The sequence below is a fragment of the Clavelina lepadiformis genome, chromosome 5, assembly GCF_947623445.1.
Source record: "Clavelina lepadiformis chromosome 5, kaClaLepa1.1, whole genome shotgun sequence".
In the NCBI taxonomy this organism is placed as follows: domain Eukaryota; kingdom Metazoa; phylum Chordata; class Ascidiacea; order Aplousobranchia; family Clavelinidae; genus Clavelina; species Clavelina lepadiformis.
Genome location: NC_135244.1, coordinates 2,625,154 through 2,651,363, shown reverse-complemented (window position 1 = coordinate 2,651,363; position 26,210 = coordinate 2,625,154). Strand labels below are relative to the sequence as shown.

The window sequence follows — 26,210 nt, the reverse complement described above, 5'->3', positions numbered from 1 at the left end:
TCCGGACAGTCGGAATCAAAACAATAATAGGGCGAAATATTGTTGAGCGCGAACACGTCACCATGGTCATTGTCAGAGTTTTGTATGTGATAGGCTTGGTGCACTTTAATGCGTTTTAAACGGGAAAAGCTAGTCAGTGTCACAAAAACCGTTTGCAAAAAAAAAGAATTTTAACGATCGCCCAGAAAGGAAAATATATTTTACTTGCATGTTTTTAGTAAACTAGCTGGACATCCAACGTCTCGTCAATTCAGTTTATCGGATTGTTTTCTATTGATGTAGCATATCTGTTCCGAAACTTCGGAGTCGAAGGCAGACAGCGGGGTTTCCGGATTAAAGGTTTAAAAGGCATCGGAAGAAATCGGTTTCCTGCAGTTTTGTATCGGATAGCGGGGATTCCGGTTGTTCCGGATTTGGATTAACGAGGGACTGTACATCTGTTTGGTCATGTTATATGCGCTCAACTTGAATGGCTTGTTGCTTCAGTGGAGACCATAACTATATCGCTTCCATCAAGAAGCCGCTGTTTAAATTAAATTTGCGTCCTGTTTGTGTGCTTAGCCTTAGGCCTACTGTATTTGCCTACAGTACTGTTAAAATAGTTTCAATTCTGAAACTATTTGACTCGACGGGCTAAGCTATGTTCCTCACCTGTATTTACTATTTGATCTCATTTCATCAGCATTTACTGCTGTTCTTACATGTACAGATACCAAGTAGTTGCAAATAATGAAAAGAGACAATCAATGCAGAAAGGCTCATAATAATGTGCGTTAGTTGTGTTATCAGGAGCTATTAAAAGTTTTATTTCGTCTCTGCTTAAACTACTTTGAATCTATAACTTCTACATAGGCTTTTAAGCACCCTTCATTTTCCGGTGTTTGCATATCAAAGGACATGCAGGACGAACCTATCAATCAACACGACAGTCATGATGCGTCGAGCGTAACTTATTGTCATACCCAATGTTTATATACAATGAGTAAATCAGCAAGTCTTCAACAGAAAAACATTCTAAAAAAACATCGGCCCTTTTATAAAAAACAACACTCAGTGTGTCCTTAAGTTACGCAATTGTGGAAAAGCGTGACTTAAAGGAAAAGAAGTTGGTTCAACGGTCATTTGTTTATGACAATAACTCCTAAATTCCTCTCAAGTTAGCGTTTTAGCCAGAAGCGGAATATTTCCGTGTACTTCTCAGTAGCAATATACCGTACCAACTGGATTTGTTAGTTAGATAATAGCATAAGCGTTAGACTTTCGCTCAATATTGATTAGGACAGTTAAGTTTCTTCGCAACAAACCTTTTGTTATATGGTGAGATAAAACATAAGGCTTGTTACCTTAGCCTAGGACTGCTTTGAAATCAGCATTTTAATTTTTGCAAGTTTGTTCACCGTACATCGTGTACAAAGTTAAGCGGACGACGTTGATCAAAATCACAGCTGTATCGCTGAAAACTGAAGCCCGTTGCCTGTAGACCTGCATACGGGATAGCCTACGTAGTACAAAACTATCAACCAAAGAACTTTCTGTCTGATGAAAGAAATATTCCTTCAAGCTAAATATGACCGCGGCAGTTATATCAAAGAACATGTCGCGCGTAGAAAACAGTCACCAACTACTAAGGATGTGCCGCGAGGAAGACTATTCGGGTTCGCACGAATCCGAATCTCATGTAGGTCGACACGAACGAATCCCGAATCTATTCGTATTAGAACCAAACAATAAAATTTCATCCAAAAGTTGTCAAGTCTTGCTTGTAAAATGACGTAATCGATAAACAAATCGCTTTCTTTCTAAAAATGGTGTTTAAAAAATGATTGAAAAAGCAAAAACGTCAGGAAAACGACGTTCATTGTAAGTACTGCTGAGTGCTGACTCCAGTTTAGCTTTGTCGAGAAACTAGATCATCATTTTTAACAAAAGTCAGTTAATTTATAAGTAATATTGTATTCGGGTTCGCCATTGTTGGTATTCTTGTTCGCCCGAATCTTCCATAAAGGCGACTTTCCACAAATCTATTCGGGCTTGAGTTTATATCGGCCCATCCCTAAAAGGAAAGGCGAAAACTTGAAAGGAAGTTAACCGTATCAAAACAGCATTGAAGCGATTACCCAACTTTGAGTAACTCGTAGTGCAAAACGTAACGTAACGATACTGCAAATCTTATTTGATTCTAGCTAAGGCAATATCATTGATATAGAGACTATAGATTAAACTTTGATCGTTGCTGAGAGTCATTCTGTCATCTTGCTGAACAATGGTCGAAGGAACAAGAAAAGAAAATGACCAAGCTTGTACATTATAGACAACTGTTGGTCGTGGTGATTGTCTTCATGCTTTGTGTAAGCTACTATTTGAAGGATATTGTTTACAGACTTGGTCATCTAGATACATTTTCAATGAAGACAGTTCACAACTATACCAACGCTGAATCTGCAAGAGATTTAAGTGCTCAAAAAAACAACTGGCGTTGTTTCTCTCTGCTCAACAACACTTATCAGAACAATAAGACTTTTGAAGAAGTACCTGACGTCACTTCCGATATTGACGTCAAGACTTTGGATTCGAAAAGATGTAATCACGTGATTGACAAGTATGACTTTGAAATGGATTTCAAGCACATAACCAAAGAAGAACGACACTTTCCAATCGCTTACTCCATACTCGCCCATCAAAATGCTCATCAACTTATGCTGCTCCTGAGCGCTATTTATGCTCCTCATAATGTCTATTGCATCCACATCGATCTCAAGTCAACATCCATGTTCGAAGCAGTCAAGGAAACTGCTTCGTGTTTTTCAAACGTTTTCCTCGCAACCAAACGAGAGGACGTCGTTTACGCCGGTTTCAGCCGGTTACAAGCGGATATAAATTGCATGGAAGATTTGGTCAATATTCCTGTTGGCCTCAACAATTGGACTTATCTGATTAATTTATGCGGACAGGTATTGCCCTAAATTTCGTTATTAATTTGTCTAAGTTGGCCATTTTTTATCATATTTCTTTGTTTTTCAACAGGACTATCCTCTTCAAACCAACCTGGATATTGTAAAAAAGCTAAAGATGTTTGGCGATCGCAACTGGATTGGTGGAACCGACAAATTTATTTGGGCCATTGCGCAAAGAACAAAATGGGTTCACAAGTTAGTGGCAGTTATTTTGATGCCTTTTTTCGGTTTGTAGTTCTTCGATTTCTTTAACGCTTTAAACCAACCATCATGTTACTGGTACTGTATATAGGATAAAACCAAAATTAAGAAATTACAATTTCATTGTATCGCCAACTAAATCAGCAGACGGCAAAGTAATAAAACTAATTTAAAATAGAGTGGAAAATTACACAAACAAAGACGGAAAACAGGAAAGACGAATGATTCAGACCAAAGAGTTAAAATCTCCTCCTCCTTTCAACATGACCATACTGAAGAATTTAGCTTACAACGTCTACACTCGTCGATTCCTTCGCTGGGTGATTTTTGAAAGCGAAAAAGCGAAGGCGCTCCTGGAATGGTCGCGAGACACGTTGACACCGGATGAGCATTACTGGCTGATGCTGGATGCTCTGGAAGAAGCTCCGGGAAGAAGTGGACGAATAAGTTGGTCGTCTCCAGCGAGATACATAAAGTGGAAATCATCGAAAGATAACTGCTCAGGTTTGGCTGATGTTAAAATAAAAAATATTCGAAACAATCAATAAGGTGACGCTCAAAATATCCCTCAAATCTTGCAATGTTAACTTTTGTTAACTTATGCTAACTTATGTTAACTTATGCAGGGGTGTCAAACTCAATCGCACCAGGGGCCAAATCTCAAAACTTGTTTAACGCCGCGGGCCGTAAGGATGAAACTTGATTGAACGTTTCGTAACTTGACGTGACTTGATTGCACGTTTCGCGACACCAGTACATGAATTGGAACAGGCTGCGAAATAACACCAAGTTTTTGATGTTTAAAGCTCGGTGTATTATTTTTCTTCGAATACGAGTCGCACAAATACCGACGAAAAACAGGAAAAATACGTCGCACTCGATAATTGTCAGATTCCGTTTTAACTCTTCTACCTTCCGCAGTTTCTGCTCTGCATTTAAGTTTTTGAAGCTATCTTGATGTTTGGTTTCATAGTGTCGTCTTAAGTTATATTCCTTAATTACTGCGACACTATCGCCACAAATGAGACAAACCGGTTTTCCTGAGATGCTATTGAACATATACTCCGCTTCCCAGCGGTCCTGAAAATACCTGTTCTCTATATCTACTTTTCTTTTGGCCATATTGAAAGCTGCCGTGCTATTAGACTTGCCAAAATTAAACTGAGGCTGCTGAATAAGAGCAGTTTTCACTGGGCTATTTTTGATTATTCTTGTGTTACGTCATTATGTTGCATTCAGCTCCTTCCAAAAGCGATAAAGAATAAACAATCAATAAAGAAAAAAGCAGCCCAGATTACAAGCGTTAGATTAAATCTATTTATTGTACCGTATGGTGGAAGAACTGCTGTGCTACTCTTTTGTGCGATTTGTTATAATCTTGTTTCTTACTTGAAAAAAGTAAGTTATACTCTACAATGATCTCGCGGGCCGGAAATAGTTCAATGTATAAAACACTTTGCGGGCCAAATTTTATTGTAAAGCGGGCCGGGAGTTTGACACATAAGTCTTATGCTATCATGCAATGTTACCTTACCTTTGCCATCACTGCGTAAGGTTGAAATAATAGTAAGCTATATTCTTACTAATGGTGGCATGTTTAAAAACTCCAGCAAATACTGCTGAATCCTATAAAAGATATCAAAGTGATAAATTTTTTTTAAACATTGTAACTTTATACTTTTCCGTGTAGGTTATTGGAATCACTACAGCTGCGTCTTCGGAGCCGGAGACGTTCCGAAGATGATTGATAGCGGTAAAATGTTTGCAAACAAATTCGATGTTTCCTACGATTCGTTTCCGGTCACGTGCTTAAGTAGATGGCTTCGTGAGAAACGCGACAACCAAATGTTCATTCGGTAGTATTTTTATAACGAATACAGAATTACTGTTTTTTCCGCAAAAGTGGAGGCTATGCAATGTAGAACGAACTTATTGTTTAGTATTTTGAAACGGAACAAACATTTTTAATTTAATGGATTTATTTATTCGAAATTAGGTCGCATACTTTAACTAAGCCAGTGGGTCTACACTTGAGCACTGTGCGTTTTTACGCTGAACTGAATCGATATAATAAAGTAATTTGGACAAAAATTGTATTTAGTCGCAGGAATATACGTGCAGCGTCGTCACATTATTATTTTTTTTTTCACTTTACCCCTTCTTACAATATGGTGGCATGTTGCGTGTCAGACGTTTTTTTGAAAGGATCCACAAGCTATTAAGATCCCTCGCAAGCCGATAACAGCTGAAACATTCTTCATGTTATGGTGTTGATTCTCTTTTGTGACAAGTAGGTTTGTCAGCTATTGCCAGGTCCTACAAAGATAACGATTGCTGCACCAACCGGGCTGGCTCAATTATGGCTGCAATTACCGGACTCAAAGACTCCGGACGTTTAATGTATTGAAAGGCAGTAACGTTCAGTTCAGATCAGAGTAAAGCGCTCAAATAAAGCAACAACTGTCTCCCAGTCGGCCAAGTGTAAAATGACTCATCTCAATCAAAATCTCACCATGCGCTCTGCAATTACCACGCCACTCCGCGAAGCACGAAATCACTATGGTACAGGGGGGAAATAAGAAGTGGAATGAGGGAAAGCCTTAGGCTCAAACAAATGGAAAGAGTGGAAAGAAATTCACACAGCACAAAGAAAAGTTGGACTGAAAAAAGATATTTCCATAAAACAATATGTAAAACAATACGACACAAATAAAGTTATTACAAATGAAAATAACTATTTAAGTGCAGTGAAAACGTTTTTTACGAAACTAAAGGTAAGAATCACCAGAAACTGAGGCAATCAACGCAACGCAACACAAAAAGTAGTCTACTGTGAGTAACGTAAACACATAAGGGGGAGAAATTTAATTGAAAAATAATGTAACATTTAATAAACTTTATCTAAAACTTAGGCAATGGTCTTGAAAATTTTGCAAGGACATAATGTAGTTGAAGTAGTGTTTGTTAATTTTTTAGATTGCAGTTGAAATTACTACTTAAAACTAAGAAATTTCAAAAAAATTAATAAACTATAAGATTTCGATGGCTCTGCGGAACATTTGCTACTCTTAGATGATTGATCTTCCCAGCTGCGATTCATCAGTTAAGTCCAACAGAATTGGAAAGAAAAATAAATCGAGAACATGTCAAGCCATTAAAGTGAAGTAGAATGGATATATCTGAAGCATGGCTTGTTCTTAGGGAAAAAATTTCTTCAGAGCCAACTAGCACAAGAAACGATGTCTGCTTGAAACGGTGCGTTTATAGATTAGTTTAGACTGGATCGTATTTATAAGTCATGGTAATTCATAGACATGCAGAAAACTATTTCGATAAATGGTTAAAAACGTCAAGCATGTGGATTCTAGAAATCTTATTTACTTCAAATACTTCTTTACAAATCTTTATCTAACCTGTATAAATTGACTGTGTATGTGTGATAAGTCCATTTCTAATTAGTGTATACTTTATGGAGGATATGCGCTTACCGAAACATGGCACTGTGCTGTAGTTAACAGAATAAAATATGAGCTTACCTTAATCGCATTTAATGCAACAAAGACCGACTTTTAAAATACATATGAATCTTAATTTTCCTTTATTGCAATAAGGAACAAAACATGATACAGTGTGTATTTAGCACTGACTTTAGAACGTATAGAAATAACAGAATTATAGTAAATAACTTGCACAATGCAAATCAACGATATTATTTACGACTGGATACATCGAAGCCTTGTTAAAATATATGCAGCAGAACAACCGATTTTATTATAATTTTAGAAAGTGGCAAAAAATGATAACAATAATATTTATATCACCTTGTTCTGACGAAAATAATCGTTTTAAGGCGCAATAAATGTCCAAATATGGGCAAGTTTTAGAATTGCATAAAAGCCGTTTGAGGCCTCTGCATTTGTGGCAAGGGAATGAAAGTGTGTGTTATTTCATCCTGATGTTACTTCGATGATCATTGGATCTCGAGTCTTTCTTTTCGTTTCTTCTTTTCCAAATGTTCCCGCAAACACGTGATCGGAAGCGAGTCATGTTTCACATCAAACTTGTTGGCAAATAGCGACCTCCTACGGATAAGTTGGTTTACGTCTCTTGCACCATAAACGCAGCTGGAGTGTCGCCAGTAACCTATTGAAGAATGTTACAAATAAAAATCCAATAAGTCCAGTGTTTTTTTTAAATAAGAATACATGTAAAAAACTGATGAGTGTAAGCAGTAAATTTGTAATATATATAGATTAACACGCGACACGAAAATTTCTAACTATATTATCAATCATAATATTCGTTACTATCATAAATCAGCTATTAGCGTATAAACACGAAACCAATAGTTCTTTTCCAAAACTTTATAATTATATGTATCTTAATTTTCTATAACTTAATTGCAATATTTAAAAAGAATTCTTTTGACAAACCTGAGCAATCATTCTTAAGAGATTTCCACTTTACATATTTTGCTGGAGACGACCAACTTATTCGTCCACTTCTTCCCGGAGCTTCTTCCAGAGCATCCAGCATCAGCCAGTAATGCTCATCCGGTGTCAACGTGTCTCGCGACCATTCCAGGAGCGCTTTCGCCTTTTCGCTTTCAAAAATCACCCAGCGAAGGAATCGACGAGTGTAGACGTTGTAAGCTAAATTCTTCAGTATGGTCATGTTGAAAGGAGGAGGAGATTTTAACTCTTTGGTCTGAAACATTTTTCTTTCTTGTTTTCCGTCTTCGTTTGTGTAATTTTCCACTCTGTCACATATATTGTAATTGCAAAACGTTGCAAGTGCAGCTCTATAGCGTATAAGTATCATGAAATTTCACGTTTTATAATTTCTTGTATAATACCAACGCCGATAGGTCTAGTGTTAGTTTAGCACTATTATATAGTTTATAGTATTAGTATCGGTTATTATAATACGACATACAATAGTATTAGTTGAGCACGGCACTATTGATTTGTTTTAGATCTGTTTTTAGATATGTACTTAGAGGTTTTTCACTCAGGATATGTGACTTTGAGTATCAATGTTTTGAGCCACCTGTGATTCTTTTTATTGCTTTTTAGCAAGTTTTAGATACACAAACCTTACACGTTTTATGTCCTCCCCTATACATCTACTTCCCGAGGCAGGTTACGCTGCTCGCAATTTCTTGTCTGATCGCTCCTAATAATGGTTGACTGCGCGTCTGCGATGGGAATTCGCTCTTTATTCCAGTAACGTTTTGAATATCAAAGTAAAGGCTGTTTATACTTGCAATGATGAGAATACCGTTGTTTTTATTCTACACATGCCCGAGTTAAGAGATTGATTGTTATTAAAAGTTTAAAAGAGCAAATGTTGTCTATAGTTGACTAGCCGTTAAAGCGGGATATGAAGCCGTTAAAGCGTATAAGCGGGTTAAAGAATTTGCTTAACATAAGCACGTCTTCAAACAAACTGCAACTCCAACTTTAATTGTTATATTTAGGCTTTTAGATGTCTGATTACAGCAGCTGATACGGTCCATTCAAATGACCAAAATTGATCAAATTTGTTGGCTCAGTGGCGGAACGGTTAGAGCGTCTGGCACCAAATAATGCGACCAGGGCTCGAATCCCTGTTGAGCTACCTGGAGTTGTAAACTAGCCTTAAAATTTTAAACTAAACTTGGCTCGAACCTGAAAATACAAACCCGAGCTCAGTCCGAGTTCGAAGAATTTTTTGAAGCCCGATTTAAGCCGGAGAGTTAAATTTATTGAATGATTTAAAATCATCTTTTGATGTTATCCTTTTGTAAGTTGTGCTTTGCTCCTTGCCAGTGGTTTTAGCACTCTGCGCACATGCACATTTGTGAAAAGAAAGTGAAATTACAGCGCAAATGTGGCAGAGTGTGAGTATAAATTCGGGCCCGAATCTGGCCCGAATTTTTTTTTTTTAAGCTTAAGCCCAAACGAGACCTGAACCCGGCACTAACCCGACATAGACCCAAAAAGCCCGACTTACAACTCTGGAGCAACCGATGTAACATCATTGGGCAACGCATGAAGGAAGATTGTTATATTCTGTTCAGTTGTTCTGTTGAAAATTGGGCATCACATAATGAAAATCAAAATTAAAATAAAAGCAGAAATGAAATCAATGTATGTGACAATCAAAACTTCTATCAATCGAAACTGAAACAAGTTCGGGAACCGGAGCTCGAGTGATGAGGAATCAGCACCGAGTTTAAGTCGGGCAAAGACTTTTCCCTGTCCAAGGATAAAGGTTGTGATAAAAACTACCAACAGGAAATGGGGTTTCGTAAACAGGCACCGGGGCTGCATTTAGAGTGATTTCAGTTCTACATCGATTAATCATGGCGTCACGCTCGGTCAGCTTTTTGCCCAAAAAAGAAATTTATCACATCCATAGGTAGATGTTAGACAGGCCCCTTGGTTAATGTCCCTAATGCAGAACAAATTTTGCAGTTTACCTGTAAATCCATTTTGTTCTTTGCACAGTCACCCAAGTAAGTTGGTCAGTTCCAGCGATCACGTTACGACCGTTGAACTCCGTCAGCATTTTCACGGCTTCAAGGTTGGTTTGGAGTGGATAATCCTGGTTGGTATGTTAAGAAGTTTAGTGAAAACTTTAATACAGCAACAAAAGTTGTTACACAGGATTAGACTGATGACCAAACGAGTAATACCTGTCCGCATAAATTAATCAAATATGTCCAGTTGTTGAGGCCAACAGGAATATTGACCAAATCTTCCATGCAATTTATATCCGCTTGTAACCGGCTGAAACCGGCGTAAACGACGTCCTCTCGTTTGGTTGCGAGGAAAACGTTTGAAAAACACGAAGCAGTTTCCTTGACTGCTTCGAACATGGATGTTGACTTGAGATCGATGTGGATGCAATAGACATTTTGAGGAGCATAAATAGCGCTCAGGAGCAGCATAAGTTGATGAGCATTTTGATGGGCGAGTATGGAGTAAGCGATTGGAAAGTGTCGTTCTTCTTTCGTTATGTGCTTGAAATCCATTTCAAAGTCATACTTGTCGATCACGTGATTACATCCTTTTGACGACAAGTTTTTGACGTCATCATCAGAGGTAATGTCATATATTTTTGGAAACGTCACGTTTAGATTGTGCGAATTTTTCAAAACAGACAAACAAACCACCTTGTCTTTAAACCCAGGATCTAACTCGTGCTGATGTAATCCTGTGAAATTAGCACCTTCTGCTTTATTTGTTTTCGCTTGATAAAATGTTTCCAAGAAATACTTTCTGCCGAAGAAAAAGCACACAAAACACACCCAGAATGATAACCCAAGTAACACGGTGAGCATGAACTTTTTCATGATGACAAAGCTGCTTTCGAAAGATGCAACTAATTGATAACAAGCATTTTTTGATAACGACCGTAGTATACAGCAAGAATATATTTTACATCTAATTGCTGTCAAAATAAAAACATACGTTAACCTGAATATCGGGATTGATTCAGAATATATTTATTCAGATTTTTTGTAAATTCCTACTTCTGTGATTTTTCAAAGTTATAAATTAGCTTAATTGTTCACTCAAGTTCGCTTTACTCGAATAATATCCTTAAAACCGCAACGTCGATAGCTTTAAAATTTAACTTAAAGCAAGCTATGGAAAACTTAAAAGCAAACGTTTTAGGTTGTAGCCTACTAAAATACGGGCTTTTTTAACATTTCGCTGTCATTGCTAGTAGACGTTAAATTCTGATATTTTACTTGTTACCACCTATTAATCACCCAAAATCGATGTCCATGCATTTCAGTTTCTCTATAAATTGAGTTCAAAAATTTGTCCCGTTTTGCCTTATCATAAGACACGCTGTATAGTTGCAGAGCGTGAGATATCAAGTTGTTTAAAACGTGACACTTTAAGTATAGAGGAATTTCATAGTTTTTAGCATCTTTATAACTTAACTGGTAATGTTGTAGAGAACGCTTAAAATTAATTCATTCACAGCTATTGTTTAACCACTTGCTATACGTTATACCAAGTACCTGTTAAGTTTGAAGATGTTGCTTGCATAGAAGCACAATTGAGTTTTTGTTTATCAACCAAATATAAGCAGTGGTTGGTGTTTTAGGTAAAAATATAAAAATCAAAAACACTTTGTCGCAAGCTGGTCTCGGTTGATATAAGCTACCGAACAAAATGGAACTCCATAAGCGGGACTTGTCCAGTGCACAGCCCCACCTTGTATATAACTTCTTCCTAATCATTTTCCTTACACATAGTTCGACGCTTAAGGCTGTAGATAGTTCTAACCACATTTTAAAAACAATTCCAGCTCATCTGGAACACTCTCACGGTAAAACATTATCTTATTGCAAAGTATTTTATCATGCTAGTAAATTATTACTGTTACCGTTACAAATAGGACGAACCCTATTTTATTCACCAAGCATTCGTCCAATTCAAATGACACATTCCTTGTATCTCGCAACGTTTGATCATGAGTTTATAATCTCATCCACGTGGTCTGTAGCATTTTGGACGGAGGTGAAACCAGAGTTTTGTCGGTTGTTGTCCATATTTGTTTTACAAAGCGGTGATATCGTGTCAGTAACATCTTAAAGCGTCCTGTGACGTAAGTATCATTGGTACAGTGTTGATTAGAAACAGTAGTTAAACATTAATATCTATCCCATACGTATGTTCTTCTAATAGTTCTCTGAGCGATGAACTAATTTTTCTCTTCTTTATTTGTATCTCAAGCATTCCTGGAAAATCGCAATAATACTAAATTGAAATTCAAACGATTCATTTAACTGTTAAGTTTGACAACGTTATAATCAATGTTACAGGTCAAAAAGTGTGTCTGTGTAACTGCTGTTAAAACAGAGAATGTTAATTCTGACATTAGTGTGTGATGCAACTTACACGTCGTTAAAAAAAGATTCAAATCCAAAAATTTCAGAAACGATTTAGTTTACACAGTTTGTTAAAGCAAATGTGAACTTGAGTCGTCTCGTATATTTTCAGTGTATATGATTTCTATTTACTTCTGGAAATTTCGGTCCCTGCTTCCGTTTGTCACAGGTAAAACAGAACAGTTACGATTAATTTGTATATGATAAACTTTACGATTGTTTTGTAACTTTCACACTTTCACCGGCCGTGATAAACCTTGCAAAGCTTATTCAGGTAGACATTAGACAAACATGCCAGTAAACAGCAATAGCGGCCTCAGCTGTAATTTATATGTCTGCGCAAGGAAATATCTTTATGATCAGAACATGATGGTAATGTCTGTAATATGTAAAACAATACGACACAAATAAAGTGATTACAAATGAAAATAACTATTTAAGTGCAGTGAAAACGTTCTTTCCGAAACTAAAGGTGAGAATCGCCAGAAACCGAGGCAATCAAACCAACGCAAAAAGTATCCTATTGTGAGTAACGTATACACATAAGGTGATGTAATTTAAGTGAAAAATAATGTAACATTTATTAAACTTTATCTAAAAGTTAGGCAATGGTCTGGAAAATTTTGCAAGAACATAATGTAGTTGAAGTAGTGTTTGTTAATTTTTTAGATTGCAGTTACAATTACTACTTAAAACTAAAAAATTAAAAAAACTATAAGATTTCGATGGCTCTGCGGAACATTTGCTACTCGCAGTTGGTTGATCTTCCCAGCTGCGATTGATCAGTTAAGTCCAACAGGATTGGAAAGAAAAATAAATCGAGAACATGTCAAGCCATTCATAGTGAAGTAGAATGGATATATCTGAAGCATGGCTTGTTCTTAGGGAAAAAATTTCTTCAGAGCCAACTAGCACAAGAAACGATGTCTGCTTGAAACGGTGCGTTTATAGATTAGGTGAGACTGGATCGTATACATTAGTTATTGACATTGTAATTCACAGACATGCAGAAAACTATTTTAAATTGATGAAAAAAGCCAAGGGTCTAAGATTGCAGAAAACTTCTTTATTCCAAATATTTCTTTACAAAGGTTTATCTAACTTGTATAAATTGACTACATATCTGCGATAAGTTCATTTGTAACATGTGTATCCAAAAAATGAACGCCCACAAAGCGGAATTAGAAGAACTTATGCTGCTCGCGTGAACTCACTTGAAATATCATAATTATGCAGACAGCAAAATTTTGGAATTAATTCATACCCATTGCAGACGTCATTCAATTCCATTTTGTTAACCTAGTTGGGATATTCTATTTAAGTTGTTGCACTCTCACTGGTCTGTAAGTTATGATAAATGTAGGAGGAAATGTCTTCGCGCATCACACGACAGCACTATATCTGTGACTTAACCAAGGAGAAACCGACAAAAGTTATTGACCTACCGCAGCTGATGCATACAAAAATGTCAACGCTGCATTTTCTGCCGCTAGGTGTCGCCCAGTTGTCACTTTGTAGAAATGGTATCTTTTAGGCTTTTAGAGTATTTAGAGTTTAGACCTTTGGACTTTGCTATGAAAGGGCACAAATACAGAAAGCTTCACAATAGGCAATTTGTGAATTTTACAAATTTATAAAACGATCTACATTTCTCTTGTTTTACGTTGCTGTAATATTGTCTCGTAATAATGCAATGTTTTACGCAAGCAGATTAAATAATAATACAGTGTTATAGCCCTTGAATCTCGAGTCTTTCATTTATCTTCTTCCCATTCAAGTGACGTCGTAAGCAAGTAAGTGGCAGCCGATCATGTTCCACATCAAATTTGTTGGCAAATATCGCCTGCTTTTGGATAAGCTGGTTCACGTCTCCAGCGCCAAAGACGCAGCTAAAGTGTCGCCAGTAACCTGTATATGAGATCATAAGGTGAACGTGACACGCCGAAAGGTGGATAATTACAAGACCTTTCGCAGGAATCTTAATTCAAGTAGGAAAACTCAGATATCATGTTTTGTGTAATTAGTCTGCTTGTGTAATTAGTCATCGATTTTGGTAATTGTCATAAATCAACATGAAATCGCTTAAAACCTATTTAGCCCAAGATTAATTCTTGTCGAAGATCCTTAAAAACTTTTTCATTTTTCAATTCCAGGTTTATTCACCGTAGTTAGCAAATTACTTTTGACAAACCTGAACAAAAGTTTTCAGGAGATTTCCACTTTATGTATCTCGCCGGATGCGACAAACTTATTTGTCCTCTTCTTCCTGGAGCTTCTTCCAGAGCATCCAGCATCAGCCAGTAATGCTCGTCCGGTGTCAACGTGTCTCGCGACCATTCCAGGAGCGCTTTCGCTTTTTCGCTTTCAAAAATCACCCAGCGAAGGAATCGACGAGTGTAGACGTTGTAAGCTAAATTCTTCAGTATGGTCATGTTGAAAGGAGGAGGAGATTTTAACTCTTTGGTCTGAATCATTCGTCTTTCCTGTTTTCCGTCTTCCGTGGTGTAGTTTTCCATCCTTTGCAAATAAGGATTCTTATTGAAAAGCTTTAGAGTTTAGAGTACCTTGACTTTACATTTCTATAGATCTGTAATTATGGCTTCAAGGTAATTAAATAATTTTTCACGACTGCAGCTCGCAATGAACTTTGTTATAAAATGACTTGGCGAGTGTTGAAGGCACTGAAGCTTATACCTATGAACCCATTTTGTTCTTTGCACTATTCCCGGTTGAAGTTTGTCAGTTCCAGCGATCACGTTACGACCATTGTACGTCTTCAGTTTTTTCACAATTTCCAGGTTGGTTTGGAGAGGATAATCCTGTTTGAAAACGAAGAAAATGTCACGAAAAGTTAATTTCAGTTGTAAGATACTTTAGAAATGACGACAAATAAGTAATACCTGTCCGCATAAATTAATCAAATATGTCCAATTGTTGAGGCCAACAGGAACATTGACCAAATCTTCCATGCAATTTATATCCGCTTGTAACCGGCTGAAACCGGCATAAACGACGTCCTCTCGTTTGGTTGCGAGGAAAACGTTTGAAAAACACGAAGCAGTTTCCTTGACTGCTTCGAACATGGATGTTGACTTGAGATCGATGTGGATGCAATAGACATTATGAGGAGCATAAATAGCGCTCAGGAGCAGCATAAGTTGATGAGCATTTTGATGGGCGAGTATGGAGTAAGCGATTGGGAAGTCTCGTTCTTCTTTGGTTATGTGCTTGAAATCCATTTCAAAGTCATACTTATCAATCACGTGATTACATCCTTTCGAAGTCAAAGTCTTGACGTCATCATCAGAGGTAATGTCATATATTTTTGGAAACGTCACGTTTAGATTGTGCGAATTTTTCTAAATAGACAAACAAACCACCTTGTCTTTAAAACCATGTGATATCGTGGAATAAGCACCTTCTGCTATATTGGTTTTTGCTTGATAAAATGTTTCCAAGTAATACTTACTGCCAAAGAAAAAGCACACAAACCACACCCAGAATGATAACCCAAGTAACACGGTCAGCATGAACTTTTTCATGATGACAAAGCTGCCTTCAAAAGATACAACTAATTGATGACAACCATTTTCTGATAACGACCGTAGTATACAGCAGGAATATATTTTACATCTAACTGCTGTCAAAATAAAAACATACGTTAACCTGAATATCGGGATTCATTCAAAATATATTTATTCAGATTTATTGTAAATTTCTACTGGTGTGATTTTTCAAAGATATATCTTTGCTTAATTGTTCACTCAAGTTTGCTTTACTCGAATAATATCCTTAAAACCGCAACTTCGATAGCTTTAAAATTTAACTTAAACCAAGCTATGAAAAACTTAAAAGCAAACGTATCAGGTTGTAGCCTACTAAAATACAGGCTTTTTTAACGTTTCCCTGTCATTGCTAGTAGACTTTAAATTCTGATATTTTACTTGTTGCCACCTATTAATCACCCAAAAATGATGTCCATGCATTTCAGTTTCTCTACAAATTCAATTCAAAAATTTGTCCCGTGTTGTCTTATCATAAAACACTTTGTGTGGTTGCAGAGCATGAGATATCAAGTTGCTTAAAACGTGACACTTTAAGTATAGAAGAATTTCATAGTTTTTAGCATCTTTATAACTTAATTGGTAATGTTGTAGAGAACACTTAAAATTAATTTATTCACAGCTATTGGCTAACCACTTGTTAAACGTTATACCAAGTGTACCTGTTACGTTTGAAGATGTTGCTTGCATAGAAACACAATTGCGTTTTCCTTATCAAACAAATATAAGCAGTGGTCTGTTTTTTAGGTCAAAATACAAAAATCAAAATCACTTTGTCGCAAGCTGGTCTCGGTTGATATAAGCTACCAAACAAATTGGAACTCCATAAGCGGGACTTGTCCAGTGCACAGCCCCACCTTGTATATAACTTCTTCCTAATCATTTTCCTAACACATAGTTCGACGCTTAAGGCTGTAGATAGTTCTAACCACATTTTAAAAAAAATTCCAGCACATCTGGAAAACTCTCACGGTAAAACATTATCTTATTGCAAAGTATTTTATCGTATTGGTAAATTATCACTGTAACCGTTACAAATAGGACGAACCCTATTTTATTCATCAAGCATCTGTCCAGTCTGAATGACACATTCCTTGTATCTCGCAACGTTTGATCATAGGTTTATAATCTCATCCACGTGGTCTGTAGCATTTTGGACGGAGGTGAAACCAGAGTTTCGTCGGTTGTCGTCCATATTTGTTTTACGAAGCAATGATATCGTGTCAGCAACATCGCAAAGCGTCCTGTGATGTACGCATCATTGGTACAGTGTTGATTAGAAACAGTAGTTAAACATTAATATCTATCCCATATGTATGTTCTTCTAATAGTTCTCTGAGCGATGAACTAATTTTTCTCTTTTTTATTTGTATCTCAAGCATTCCTGGAAAATCGCAATAATGCGAAATTGAAATTCAAACGATTCATTTAGCTGTTAAATTTGACAACCTTGTAATTGATGTTACAGGTCAAAAAGTGTGACTATATATATAACTACCGTTAAACTGACTGATTATATATATATAACTACCGTTATGTAACTGCTGTTAAAACAGAGAATGTTGATTCTGACATTAGTGTGTGGTGCAACTTACACGTCGTTTAAAAAAGATTCAAATCCAAAACTTTCAGAATCGATTTAGTTTACACAGTTTGTTAAAGCAAATGTGAACTTGAGTCGTCTCGTATATTTTCAGTGTATATAATTTCTATTTACTTCTGGAAATGTCGGTCCCTGTTTCCGCTTGTCACAGGTAAAACAGATCAGTTACGATTAATTTGTATATGATAAACTTTACGATTGTTTTATAACTTTCACACTTTCACCGGCCGTGATAAACCTTGCAAAGCTTATTCAGGTAGACATTAGACAAACATACCAGTAAACAGCAATAGTAATTTATATGTTTGCGCAGTAATATAATTTAGTAGTAGTAATGTAACTAGCTGTAATTTATATGTTTGCGCAAGGAAATATCTTTATGACCAGAACATGATGTTAATGACTGTAATATGTAAAACAATACGACACAAATAAAGTGATTACAAATGAAAATAACTATTTAGGTGCAGTGAAAACGTTTTTTACGAAACTAAAGGTAAGAATCACCAGAAACTGAGGCAATCAACGCAACGCAACACAAAAAGTAGTCTACTGTGAGTAACGTAAACACATAAGGGGGAGAAATTTAATTGAAAAATAATGTAACATTTAATAAACTTTATCTAAAACTTAGGCAATGGTCTGGAAAATTTTGCAAGGACATAATGTAGTTGAACTAGTGTTTGTTAATTTTTTAGATTGCAGTTGAAATTACTACTTAAAACTAAGAAATTTCAAAAAAATTAATAAACTATAAGATTTCGATGGCTCTGCGGAACATTTGCTACTCGCAGTTGATTGATTTTCCCAGCTGCGATTCATCAGTTAAGTCCAACAGGATTGGAAAGAAAAATAAATCGAGAACATATCAAGCCATTCATAGTGAAGTAGAATGGATATCTCTGAAGCATGGCTTGTTCTTAGGGAAAAAATTTCTTCAGAGCCAACCAGAACAAGAAACGATGTCTGCTTGAAACGGTGCGTTTATAGATTAGTTTAGACTGGATCGTATTTATAAGTCATGGTAATTCATAGACATGCAGAAAACTATTTCGATAAATGGTTAAAAACGTCAAGCATGTGGATTCTAGAAATCTTATTTACTTCAAATACTTCTTTACAAATCTTTATCTAACCTGTATAAATTGACTGTGTATGTGTGATAAGTCCATTTCTAATTAGTGTATACTTTATGGAGGATATGCGCTTACCGAAACATGGCACTGTGCTGTAGTTAACAGAATAAAATATGAGCTTACCTTAATCGCATTTAATGCAACAAAGACCGACTTTTAAAATACATATGAATCTTAATTTTCCTTTATTGCAATAAGGAACAAAACATGATACAGTGTGTATTTAGCACTGACTTTAGAACGTATAGAAATAACAGAATTATAGTAAATAACTTGCACAATGCAAATCAACGATATTATTTACGACTGGATACATCGAAGCCTTGTTAAAATATATGCAGCAGAACAACCGATTTTATTATAATTTTAGAAAGTGGCAAAAAATGATAACAATAATATTTATATCACCTTGTTCTGACGAAAATAATCGTTTTAAGGCGCAATAAATGTCCAAATATGGGCAAGTTTTAGAATTGCATAAAAGCCGTTTGAGGCCTCTGCATTTGTGGCAAGGGAATGAAAGTGTGTGTTATTTCATCCTGATGTTACTTCGATGATCATTGGATCTCGAGTCTTTCTTTTCGTTTCTTCTTTTCCAAATGTTCCCGCAAACACGTGATCGGAAGCGAGTCATGTTTCACATCAAACTTGTTGGCAAATAGCGACCTCCTACGGATAAGTTGGTTTACGTCTCCTGCACCATAAACGCAGCTGGAGTGTCGCCAGTAACCTATTGAAGAATGTTACAAATAAAAATCCAATAAGTCCAGTGTTTTTTTTAAATAAGAATACATGTAAAAAACTGATGAGTGTAAGCAGTAAATTTGTAATATATATAGATTAACACGCGACACGAAAATTTCTAACTATATTATCAATCATAATATTCGTTACTATCATAAATCAGCTATTAGCGTATAAACACGAAACCAATAGTTCTTTTCCAAAACTTTATAATTATATGTATCTTAATTTTCTATAACTTAATTGCAATATTTAAAAAGAATTCTTTTGACAAACCTGAGCAATCATTCTTAAGAGATTTCCACTTTACATATTTTGCTGGAGACGACCAACTTATTCGTCCACTTCTTCCCGGAGCTTCTTCCAGAGCATCCAGCATCAGCCAGTAATGCTCATCCGGTGTCAACGTGTCTCGCGACCATTCCAGGAGCGCTTTCGCCTTTTCGCTTTCAAAAATCACCCAGCGAAGGAATCGACGAGTGTAGACGTTGTAAGCTAAATTCTTCAGTATGGTCATGTTGAAAGGAGGAGGAGATTTTAACTCTTTGGTCTGAAACATTTTTCTTTCTTGTTTTCCGTCTTCGTTTGTGTAATTTTCCACTCTGTCACATATATTGTAATTGCAAAACGTTGCAAGTGCAGCTCTATAGCGTATAAGTATCATGAAATTTCACGTTTTATAATTTCTTGTATAATACCAACGCCGATAGGTCTAGTGTTAGTTTAGCACTATTATATAGTTTATAGTATTAGTATCGGTTATTATAATACGACATACAATAGTATTAGTTGAGCACGGCACTATTGATTTGTTTTAGATCTGTTTTTAGATATGTACTTAGAGGTTTTTCACTCAGGATATGTGACTTTGAGTATCAATGTTTTGAGCCACCTGTGATTCTTTTTATTGCTTTTTAGCAAGTTTTAGATACACAAACCTTACACGTTTTATGTCCTCCCCTATACATCTACTTCCCGAGGCAGGTTACGCTGCTCGCAATTTCTTGTCTGATCGCTCCTAATAATGGTTGACTGCGCGTCTGCGATGGGAATTCGCTCTTTATTCCAGTAACGTTTTGAATATCAAAGCAAAGGCTGTTTATACTTGCAATGATGAGAATACCGTTGTTTTTATTCTACACATGCCCGAGTTAAGAGATTGATTGTTATTAAAAGTTTAAAAGAGCAAATGTTGTCTATAGTTGACTAGCCGTTAAAGCGGGATATCCTGGACTTGAAAGACTTTGCTTAACATAAGCACGTCTTCAAACAAACTGCAACTCCAACTTTAATTGTTATGTTTAGGCTTTTAGATATTTGACTACAGCAGCTGATAAGGTCGACTAAAATGACCAAAATTGATCAAATTTGTTGGCTCAGTGGCGGAACGGTTAGAGCGTCTGGCACCAAATAATGCGACCAGGGCTCGAATCCCTGTTGAGCTACCTGGAGTTGTAAACTAGCCTTAAAATTTTAACATAAACTTGGCTCGAACCTGAAAATACAAACCCGAGCTCAGTCCGAGTTCGAAGAATTTTTTGAAGCCCGATTTAAGCCGGAGAGTTAAATTTATTGAATGATTTAAAATCATCTTTTGATGTTATCCTTTTGTAAGTTGCGCTTTGCTCCTTGCCAGTGGTTTTAGCACTCTGCGCACATGCACATTTGTGAAAAGAAAGTGAAATTACAGCGCAAATGTGGCAGAGTGTGAGTATAAATTCGGGCCCGAATCTGGCCCGAATTTTTTTTTTTAAGCTTAAGCCCAAACGAGACCTGAACCCGGCACGAACCCGACATTGACCCAAAAAGCCCGACTTACAACTCTGGAGCAACCGATGTAACATCATTGGGCAACGCATGAACGAAGATTGTTATATTCTGTTCAGTTGTTCGGTTGAAAATTGGGCATCACATAATGAAAATCAAAATTAAAATAAAAGCAGAAATGAAATCAATGTATGTGACAATCGAAACTTCTATCAATCGAAACTGAAACAAGTTCGGGAACCGGAGCTCGAGTGATGAGGAATCAGCACCGAGTTTAAGTCGGGCAAAGACTTTTCTCAGTCCAAGGATAAAGGTTGTGATAAAAATTACCAACAGGAAATGGGGTTTCGTAAACAGGCACCGGGGCTGCATTTAGAGTGATTTCAGTTCTACATCGATTAATCATGGCGTCACGCTCGGTCAGCTTTTTTCCCAAAAAAGAAATTTATCACATCCATAGGTAGATGTTAGACAGGCCCTTTGGTCAAAATACAAAAATCAAAAACACTTTTTCGCAAGCTGGTCTCGGTTGATATAAGCTACCGAACAAATTGGAACTCTATAAGCGGGACTTGTCCAGTGCACAGCCCCACCTTGAATATAACTTCTTCCTAATCATTTTTCCTAACACATAGTTCGACGCTTAAGACTGTAGATGATTCTAACCACGGTTTAAAAACAATTCCAGCACATCTGGAAAACTCTCACGGTAAAACATTATCATATTGCAAAGTATTTTATCATATTGGTAAATTATTACTGTTACCGTTACAAATCAGAAGAACCCTATTTTATTGTATCAAGTATTCGTCCAATCCAAATGACACATTCCTTGTATCTCGCAACGTTTGATCATGGGTTTATAACCTCATCCACGTGGTATGTAGCATTTTGGACGGAGGTGAAACCACAGTTTCGTTGGTTGTCGTCCATATTTGTTTAACAAAGCGGTGATATCGTGTCAGCAACATTGCAAAGCGTCCTGTGACGTAAGTATCATTGGTACAGTGTTGATTAGAAACAGTAGTTAAACATTAATATCTATCCCATAGGAATGTTCTTCTAATAGTTCTCTGAGCGATGAACTAATTTTTCTCTTGTTTATTTGTATCTCAAGCATTCCTGGAAAATCGCAATAATGCGAAGTTGAAATTCAAACGTTTCATTTAACTGTTAAATTTGACAACGTTATAATCGATATTACAGGTCAAAAAGTGTGTCTCTGTAACTGCTGTTAAAACAGAGAACGTTAATTCTGACATTAGTGTGTGATGCAACTTACACGTCGTTTAAAAAAGATTCAAATCCAAAACTTTCAGAAACGATTTAGTTTACACAGTTTGTTAAAGCAAATGTGAACTTGAGTCGTCTCGTATATTTTCAGTGTATATGATTTCTATTTACTTCTGGAAATTTCGGTCCCTGCTTCCGCTTGTCACAGGTAAAACAGAACAGTTACGATTAATTTGTATATGATCGATAAACTTTACGATTGTTTTGTAACTTTCACACTTTCACCGGCCGTGATAAACCTTGCAAAGCTTATTCAGGTAGACATTAGACAAACATACCAGTAAACAGCAATAGCGGCCTTAGCTGTAATTTATATGTTTGCGCGAGGAAATATCTTTATGATCAGAACATGATGGTAATGACTGTAATATGTAAAACAATACGACACAAATAAAGTGATTACAAATGAAAATAACTATTTAAGTGCAGTGAAAACGATTTTTCCGAAACTATAAGTGAGAATCGCCAGAAACCGAGGCAATCAACGCAACGCAAAAAGTATTCTATTGTGAGTAACGTAAACACCTAAGGTGAAGTAATTTAAGTGAAAAATAATGTAACATTTATTAAACTTTATCTAAAACTTAGGAAATGGTCTGGAAAATTTTGCAAGAACATAATGTAGTTGAACTAGTGTTTGTTAATTTTTTGGAATGCAGTTAAAATTACTACTTAAAACTAAGAAATTTAAAAAAAATTTAAAAAACTATAAAATTTCGAGGGCTCTGCGGAACATTTGCTACTCGCAGTTGATTGATCTTCCCAGTTGCGATTCATCAGTTAAGTCCAACAGGATTGGAAAGAAAACTAAATCGAGAACACATCAAGCCATTCATAGTGAAGTAGAATGGTTATCTCTGAAGCATGGCTTGTTCTTAGGGAAAAAGTTTCTTCAGAGCCAACTAGCACAAGAAACGATGTCTGCTTGAAACGTTGCGTTTATAGATTAGTTTAGACTGGATCGTATTTATAAGTCATGGTAATTCATAGACATGCATGGTTACGCTGCTCGCAATTTCTTGTCTCGCTCCTAATAATGGTTGACTGCGCGTCTGCGATGGGAATTCGCTCTTTATTCCAGTAACGTTTTGAATATCAAAGTAAAGGCTGTTTATACTTGCAATGATGAGAACACCTTTGTTTTTATTCTACACATGCCCGAGTTAAGAGATTGATTGTTATTAAAAGTTTAAAAGAGCAAATGTTGTCTATAGTTGACTAGCCGTTAAAGCGGGATATCCTGGACTTGAAAGAATTTGCTTAACACAAGCACGTCTTCAAACAAACTGCAACTCCAACTTTAATTGTTATGTTTAGGCTTTTAGATATTTGACTACAGCAGCTGATAAGGTCGACTAAAATGACCAAAATTGATCAAATTTGTTGGCTCAGTGGCGGAACGGTTAGAGCGTCTGGCACCAAATAATGCGACCAGGGCTCGAATCCCTGTTGAGCTACCTGGAGTTGTAAACTAGCCTTAAAATTTTAACATAAACTTGGCTCGAACCTGAAAATACAAACCCGAGCTCAGTCCGAGTTCGAAGAATTTTTTGAAGCCCGATTTAAGCCGGAGAGTTAAATTTATTGAATGATTTAAAATCATCTTTTGATGTTATCCTTTTGTAAGTTGCGCTTTGCTCCTTGCCAGTGGTTTTAGCATTCTGCGCGCATTCACATTTGTGAAAAGAAAGTGAAATTACGACGCAAATGTGGCAGAGTGTGAGTATAAATTCGGGCCCGAAACTGGCCCGAAATTTTTTTTTAAGCTCAAGCCCAAACGAGACCTGAACCCGGCACGAACCCGACATAGACCCAAAAAGCCCGACTTACAACTCTGGAGCAACCGATGTAACATCATTGGGCAACGCATGAATGAAGATTGTTATATTCTGTTCAGTTGTTCTGTTGAAAATTGGGCATCACATAATGAAAATCAAAATTAAAATAAAAGCAGAAATGAAAATAATGTATGTGACAATCGAAACTTCTATCAATCGAAACTGAAACAAGTTCGGGAACCGGAGCTCGAGTGATGAGGAATCAGCACCGAGTTTAAGTCGGGCAAAGACTTTTCCCAGTGCAAGGATAAAGGTGGTGATAAAAATTACCAACAGGAAATGGGGTTTCGTAAACAGGCACCGGGGCTGCATTTAGAGTGATTTCAATTCTACATCGATTAATCATGGCGTCACGCTCGGTCAGCTTTTTGCCCAAAAAAGAAATTTATCTCATCCATAGGTAGATGTTAGACAGGCCCCTTGGTTAATGTCCCTAATGAAGAACAAATTTTGCAGTTTACCTGTAAATCCATTTTGTTCTTTGCACAGTCACCCAAGTAAGTTGGTCAGTTCCAGCGATCACGTTACGACCGTTGAACTCCGTCAGCATTTTCACGGCTTCAAGGTTGGTTTGGAGAGGATAATCCTGGTTGGTATGTTAAGAAGTTTAGTGAAAACTTTAAAACAGCAACAAAAATTGTTACACAGGATTAGACTGACGACCAAACAAGTAATACCTGTCCGCATAAATTAATCAAATATGTCCAATTGTTGAGGCCAACAGGAATATTGACTAAATCTTCCATGCAATTAATATCCGCTTGTAACCGGCTGAAACCGGCGTAAACGACGTCCTCTCGTTTGGTTGCGAGGAAAACGTTTGAAAAACACGAAGCAGTTTCCTTGACTGCTTCGAACATGGATGTTGACTTGAGATCGATGTGGATGCAATAGACATTTTGAGGAGCATAAATAGCGCTCAGGGGCAGCATAAGTTGATGAGCATTTTGATGGGCGAGTATGGAGTAAGCGATTGGAAAGTGTCGTTCTTCTTTCGTTATGTGCTTGAAATCCATTTCAAAGTCATACCTGTCGATCACGTGATTACATCCTTTTGACGAGAAGTTTTTCACGTTATCATCTGAGGTAATATCATATATTTTTGGAAACGTCACGTTTAGATTGTGCGAATGTTTCAAAACAGACAAACAAACCACCTTGTCTTTAAACCCAGGATCTAACTCATGCTGATGTAGTCCTGTGAAATTAGCATCTTCTGCTTTATTTGTTTTCGCTTGATAAAATGTTTCCAAGAAATACTTTCTGCCGAAGAAAAAGCACACAAAACACACCCAGAATGATAACCCAAGTAACACGGTCAGCATGGACTTTTTCATGATGACAAAGCTGCTTTCGAAAGATGCAACTAATTGATAACAGCCATTTTTTGATAACGACCGTAGTATACAGCAGGAATATATTTTACATCTAATTGCTGTCAAAATAAAAACATACGTTAACCTGAATATCGGGATTGATTCAGAATATATTTATTCATATTTTTTGTAAATTCCTACTGCTGTGATTTTTCAAAGTTATAAATTAGCTTAATTGTTCACTCAAGTTCGCTTTACTCGAATAATATTCTTAAAACCGCAACGTCGATAGCTTTAAAATTTAACTTAAAGCAAGCTATGAAAAACTTAAAAGCAAACGTTTTAGGTTGTAGCCTACTAAAATACAGGATTTTTTTAACGTTTCACTGTCATTGCTAGTAGACTTTAAATTCTGATATTTTACTTGTTGCCACCTATTAATCACCCAAAAATGATGTCCATGCATTTCAGTTTCTCTACAAATTGAGTTCAAAAATTTGTCCCGTGTTGCCTTATCATAAGACACTCTGTATAGTTGCAGAGCGTGAGATATCAAGTTGCTTAAAACGTGACACTTTAAGTATAGAAGAATTTCATAGTTTTTAGCATCTTTATAACTTAATTGGTAATGTTGTAGAGAACACTTAAAATTAATTTATTCACAGCTATTGGTTAACCACTTGTTATACGTTATACCAAGTGTACCTGTTACGTTTGAAGATGTTGTTTGCATAGAAGCACAATTGCGTTTTGCTTATCAAACAAATATAAGCAGTGGTTGGTGTTTTAGGTCAAAATACAAAAATCAAAAACACTTTGTCGCGAGCTGGTCTCGGTTGATATAAGCTACCAAACAAATTGGAACTCCATAAGCGGGACTTGTCCAGTGCACAGCCCCACCT

The 26,210-nt window shown here is 36.5% G+C and overlaps 4 protein-coding genes across 5 annotated transcripts; 1 reads left to right on the top strand and 3 right to left on the bottom strand.

The window, feature by feature from the left end:
• Positions 1-2,164: 2,164 nt before the first annotated feature.
• On the top strand, positions 2,165-5,235 carry LOC143459867 (N-acetyllactosaminide beta-1,6-N-acetylglucosaminyl-transferase-like). 2 transcript variants are annotated; one of them, XM_076957172.1, is made up of 4 exons: positions 2,165-2,951; positions 3,025-3,149; positions 3,334-3,659; positions 4,846-5,235. In XM_076957172.1, exons 1-4 carry the CDS (start codon positions 2,289-2,291, stop codon positions 5,013-5,015), a joined length of 1,284 nt encoding a protein of 427 aa, XP_076813287.1. In that variant the 5' UTR covers positions 2,165-2,288; the 3' UTR covers positions 5,016-5,235. The 2 variants fall into 2 exon arrangements, with proteins under 2 accessions (XP_076813287.1, XP_076813288.1); XM_076957173.1 differs by lacking the exon at positions 4,846-5,235 and adding an exon at positions 3,782-4,447.
• A 1,890-nt stretch (positions 5,236-7,125) lies between these two features.
• On the bottom strand, positions 7,126-10,571 carry LOC143458803 (N-acetyllactosaminide beta-1,6-N-acetylglucosaminyl-transferase-like). The gene is made up of 4 exons (XM_076955674.1): positions 9,835-10,571; positions 9,619-9,743; positions 7,589-7,914; positions 7,126-7,298 (listed from the first exon to the last, which is right to left on the bottom strand). The coding sequence occupies exons 1-4, from the start codon at positions 10,492-10,494 to the stop codon at positions 7,126-7,128; spliced, it is 1,284 nt and encodes a 427-aa protein (XP_076811789.1). The 5' UTR covers positions 10,495-10,571.
• Positions 10,572-13,636: 3,065 nt separating this feature from the next.
• On the bottom strand, positions 13,637-15,683 carry LOC143459963 (beta-1,3-galactosyl-O-glycosyl-glycoprotein beta-1,6-N-acetylglucosaminyltransferase-like). Its single transcript, XM_076957290.1, has 4 exons — positions 14,949-15,683; positions 14,743-14,867; positions 14,240-14,565; positions 13,637-13,956 (listed from the first exon to the last, which is right to left on the bottom strand). Exons 1-4 carry the CDS (start codon positions 15,285-15,287, stop codon positions 13,778-13,780), a joined length of 969 nt encoding a protein of 322 aa, XP_076813405.1. The 5' UTR covers positions 15,288-15,683; the 3' UTR covers positions 13,637-13,777.
• A 2,873-nt stretch (positions 15,684-18,556) lies between these two features.
• On the bottom strand, positions 18,557-24,936 carry LOC143461116 (N-acetyllactosaminide beta-1,6-N-acetylglucosaminyl-transferase-like). Its single transcript, XM_076958903.1, has 4 exons — positions 24,670-24,936; positions 24,454-24,578; positions 19,371-19,696; positions 18,557-19,080 (listed from the first exon to the last, which is right to left on the bottom strand). Exons 1-4 carry the CDS (start codon positions 24,922-24,924, stop codon positions 18,908-18,910), a joined length of 879 nt encoding a protein of 292 aa, XP_076815018.1. The 5' UTR covers positions 24,925-24,936; the 3' UTR covers positions 18,557-18,907.
• Between the last annotated feature and the right edge of the window lie 1,274 nt (positions 24,937-26,210).

Excerpts from the sequence above, each read along its gene's own strand:
- LOC143458803 (XM_076955674.1), bottom strand. The coding sequence starts at position 10,494 with ATGAAAAAGTTCATGCTCACCGTGTTACTTGGGTTATCATTCTGGGTG. Across the intron at positions 9,744-9,834 it reads TGATTAATTTATGCGGACAG|GATTATCCACTCCAAACCAA; the intron begins GTATTACTCGTT and ends CATACCAACCAG. Across the intron at positions 7,299-7,588 it reads TCTTAAGAATGATTGCTCAG|GTTACTGGCGACACTCCAGC; the intron begins GTTTGTCAAAAG and ends ATTCTTCAATAG.
- LOC143459963 (XM_076957290.1), bottom strand. The coding sequence starts at position 15,287 with ATGGATTTCAAGCACATAACCAAAGAAGAACGAGACTTCCCAATCGCT. Across the intron at positions 14,868-14,948 it reads TGATTAATTTATGCGGACAG|GATTATCCTCTCCAAACCAA; the intron begins GTATTACTTATT and ends GTTTTCAAACAG. Across the intron at positions 13,957-14,239 it reads TCCTGAAAACTTTTGTTCAG|GTTACTGGCGACACTTTAGC; the intron begins GTTTGTCAAAAG and ends TCTCATATACAG.
- LOC143461116 (XM_076958903.1), bottom strand. The coding sequence starts at position 24,924 with ATGCTGCCCCTGAGCGCTATTTATGCTCCTCAAAATGTCTATTGCATC. Across the intron at positions 24,579-24,669 it reads TGATTAATTTATGCGGACAG|GATTATCCTCTCCAAACCAA; the intron begins GTATTACTTGTT and ends CATACCAACCAG. Across the intron at positions 19,081-19,370 it reads TCTTAAGAATGATTGCTCAG|GTTACTGGCGACACTCCAGC; the intron begins GTTTGTCAAAAG and ends ATTCTTCAATAG.
- LOC143459867 (XM_076957172.1), top strand. The coding sequence starts at position 2,289 with ATGACCAAGCTTGTACATTATAGACAACTGTTGGTCGTGGTGATTGTC. Across the intron at positions 3,150-3,333 it reads AGAACAAAATGGGTTCACAA|AGTGGAAAATTACACAAACA; the intron begins GTTAGTGGCAGT and ends AATTTAAAATAG. Across the intron at positions 3,660-4,845 it reads ATCGAAAGATAACTGCTCAG|GTTATTGGAATCACTACAGC; the intron begins GTTTGGCTGATG and ends TTTTCCGTGTAG.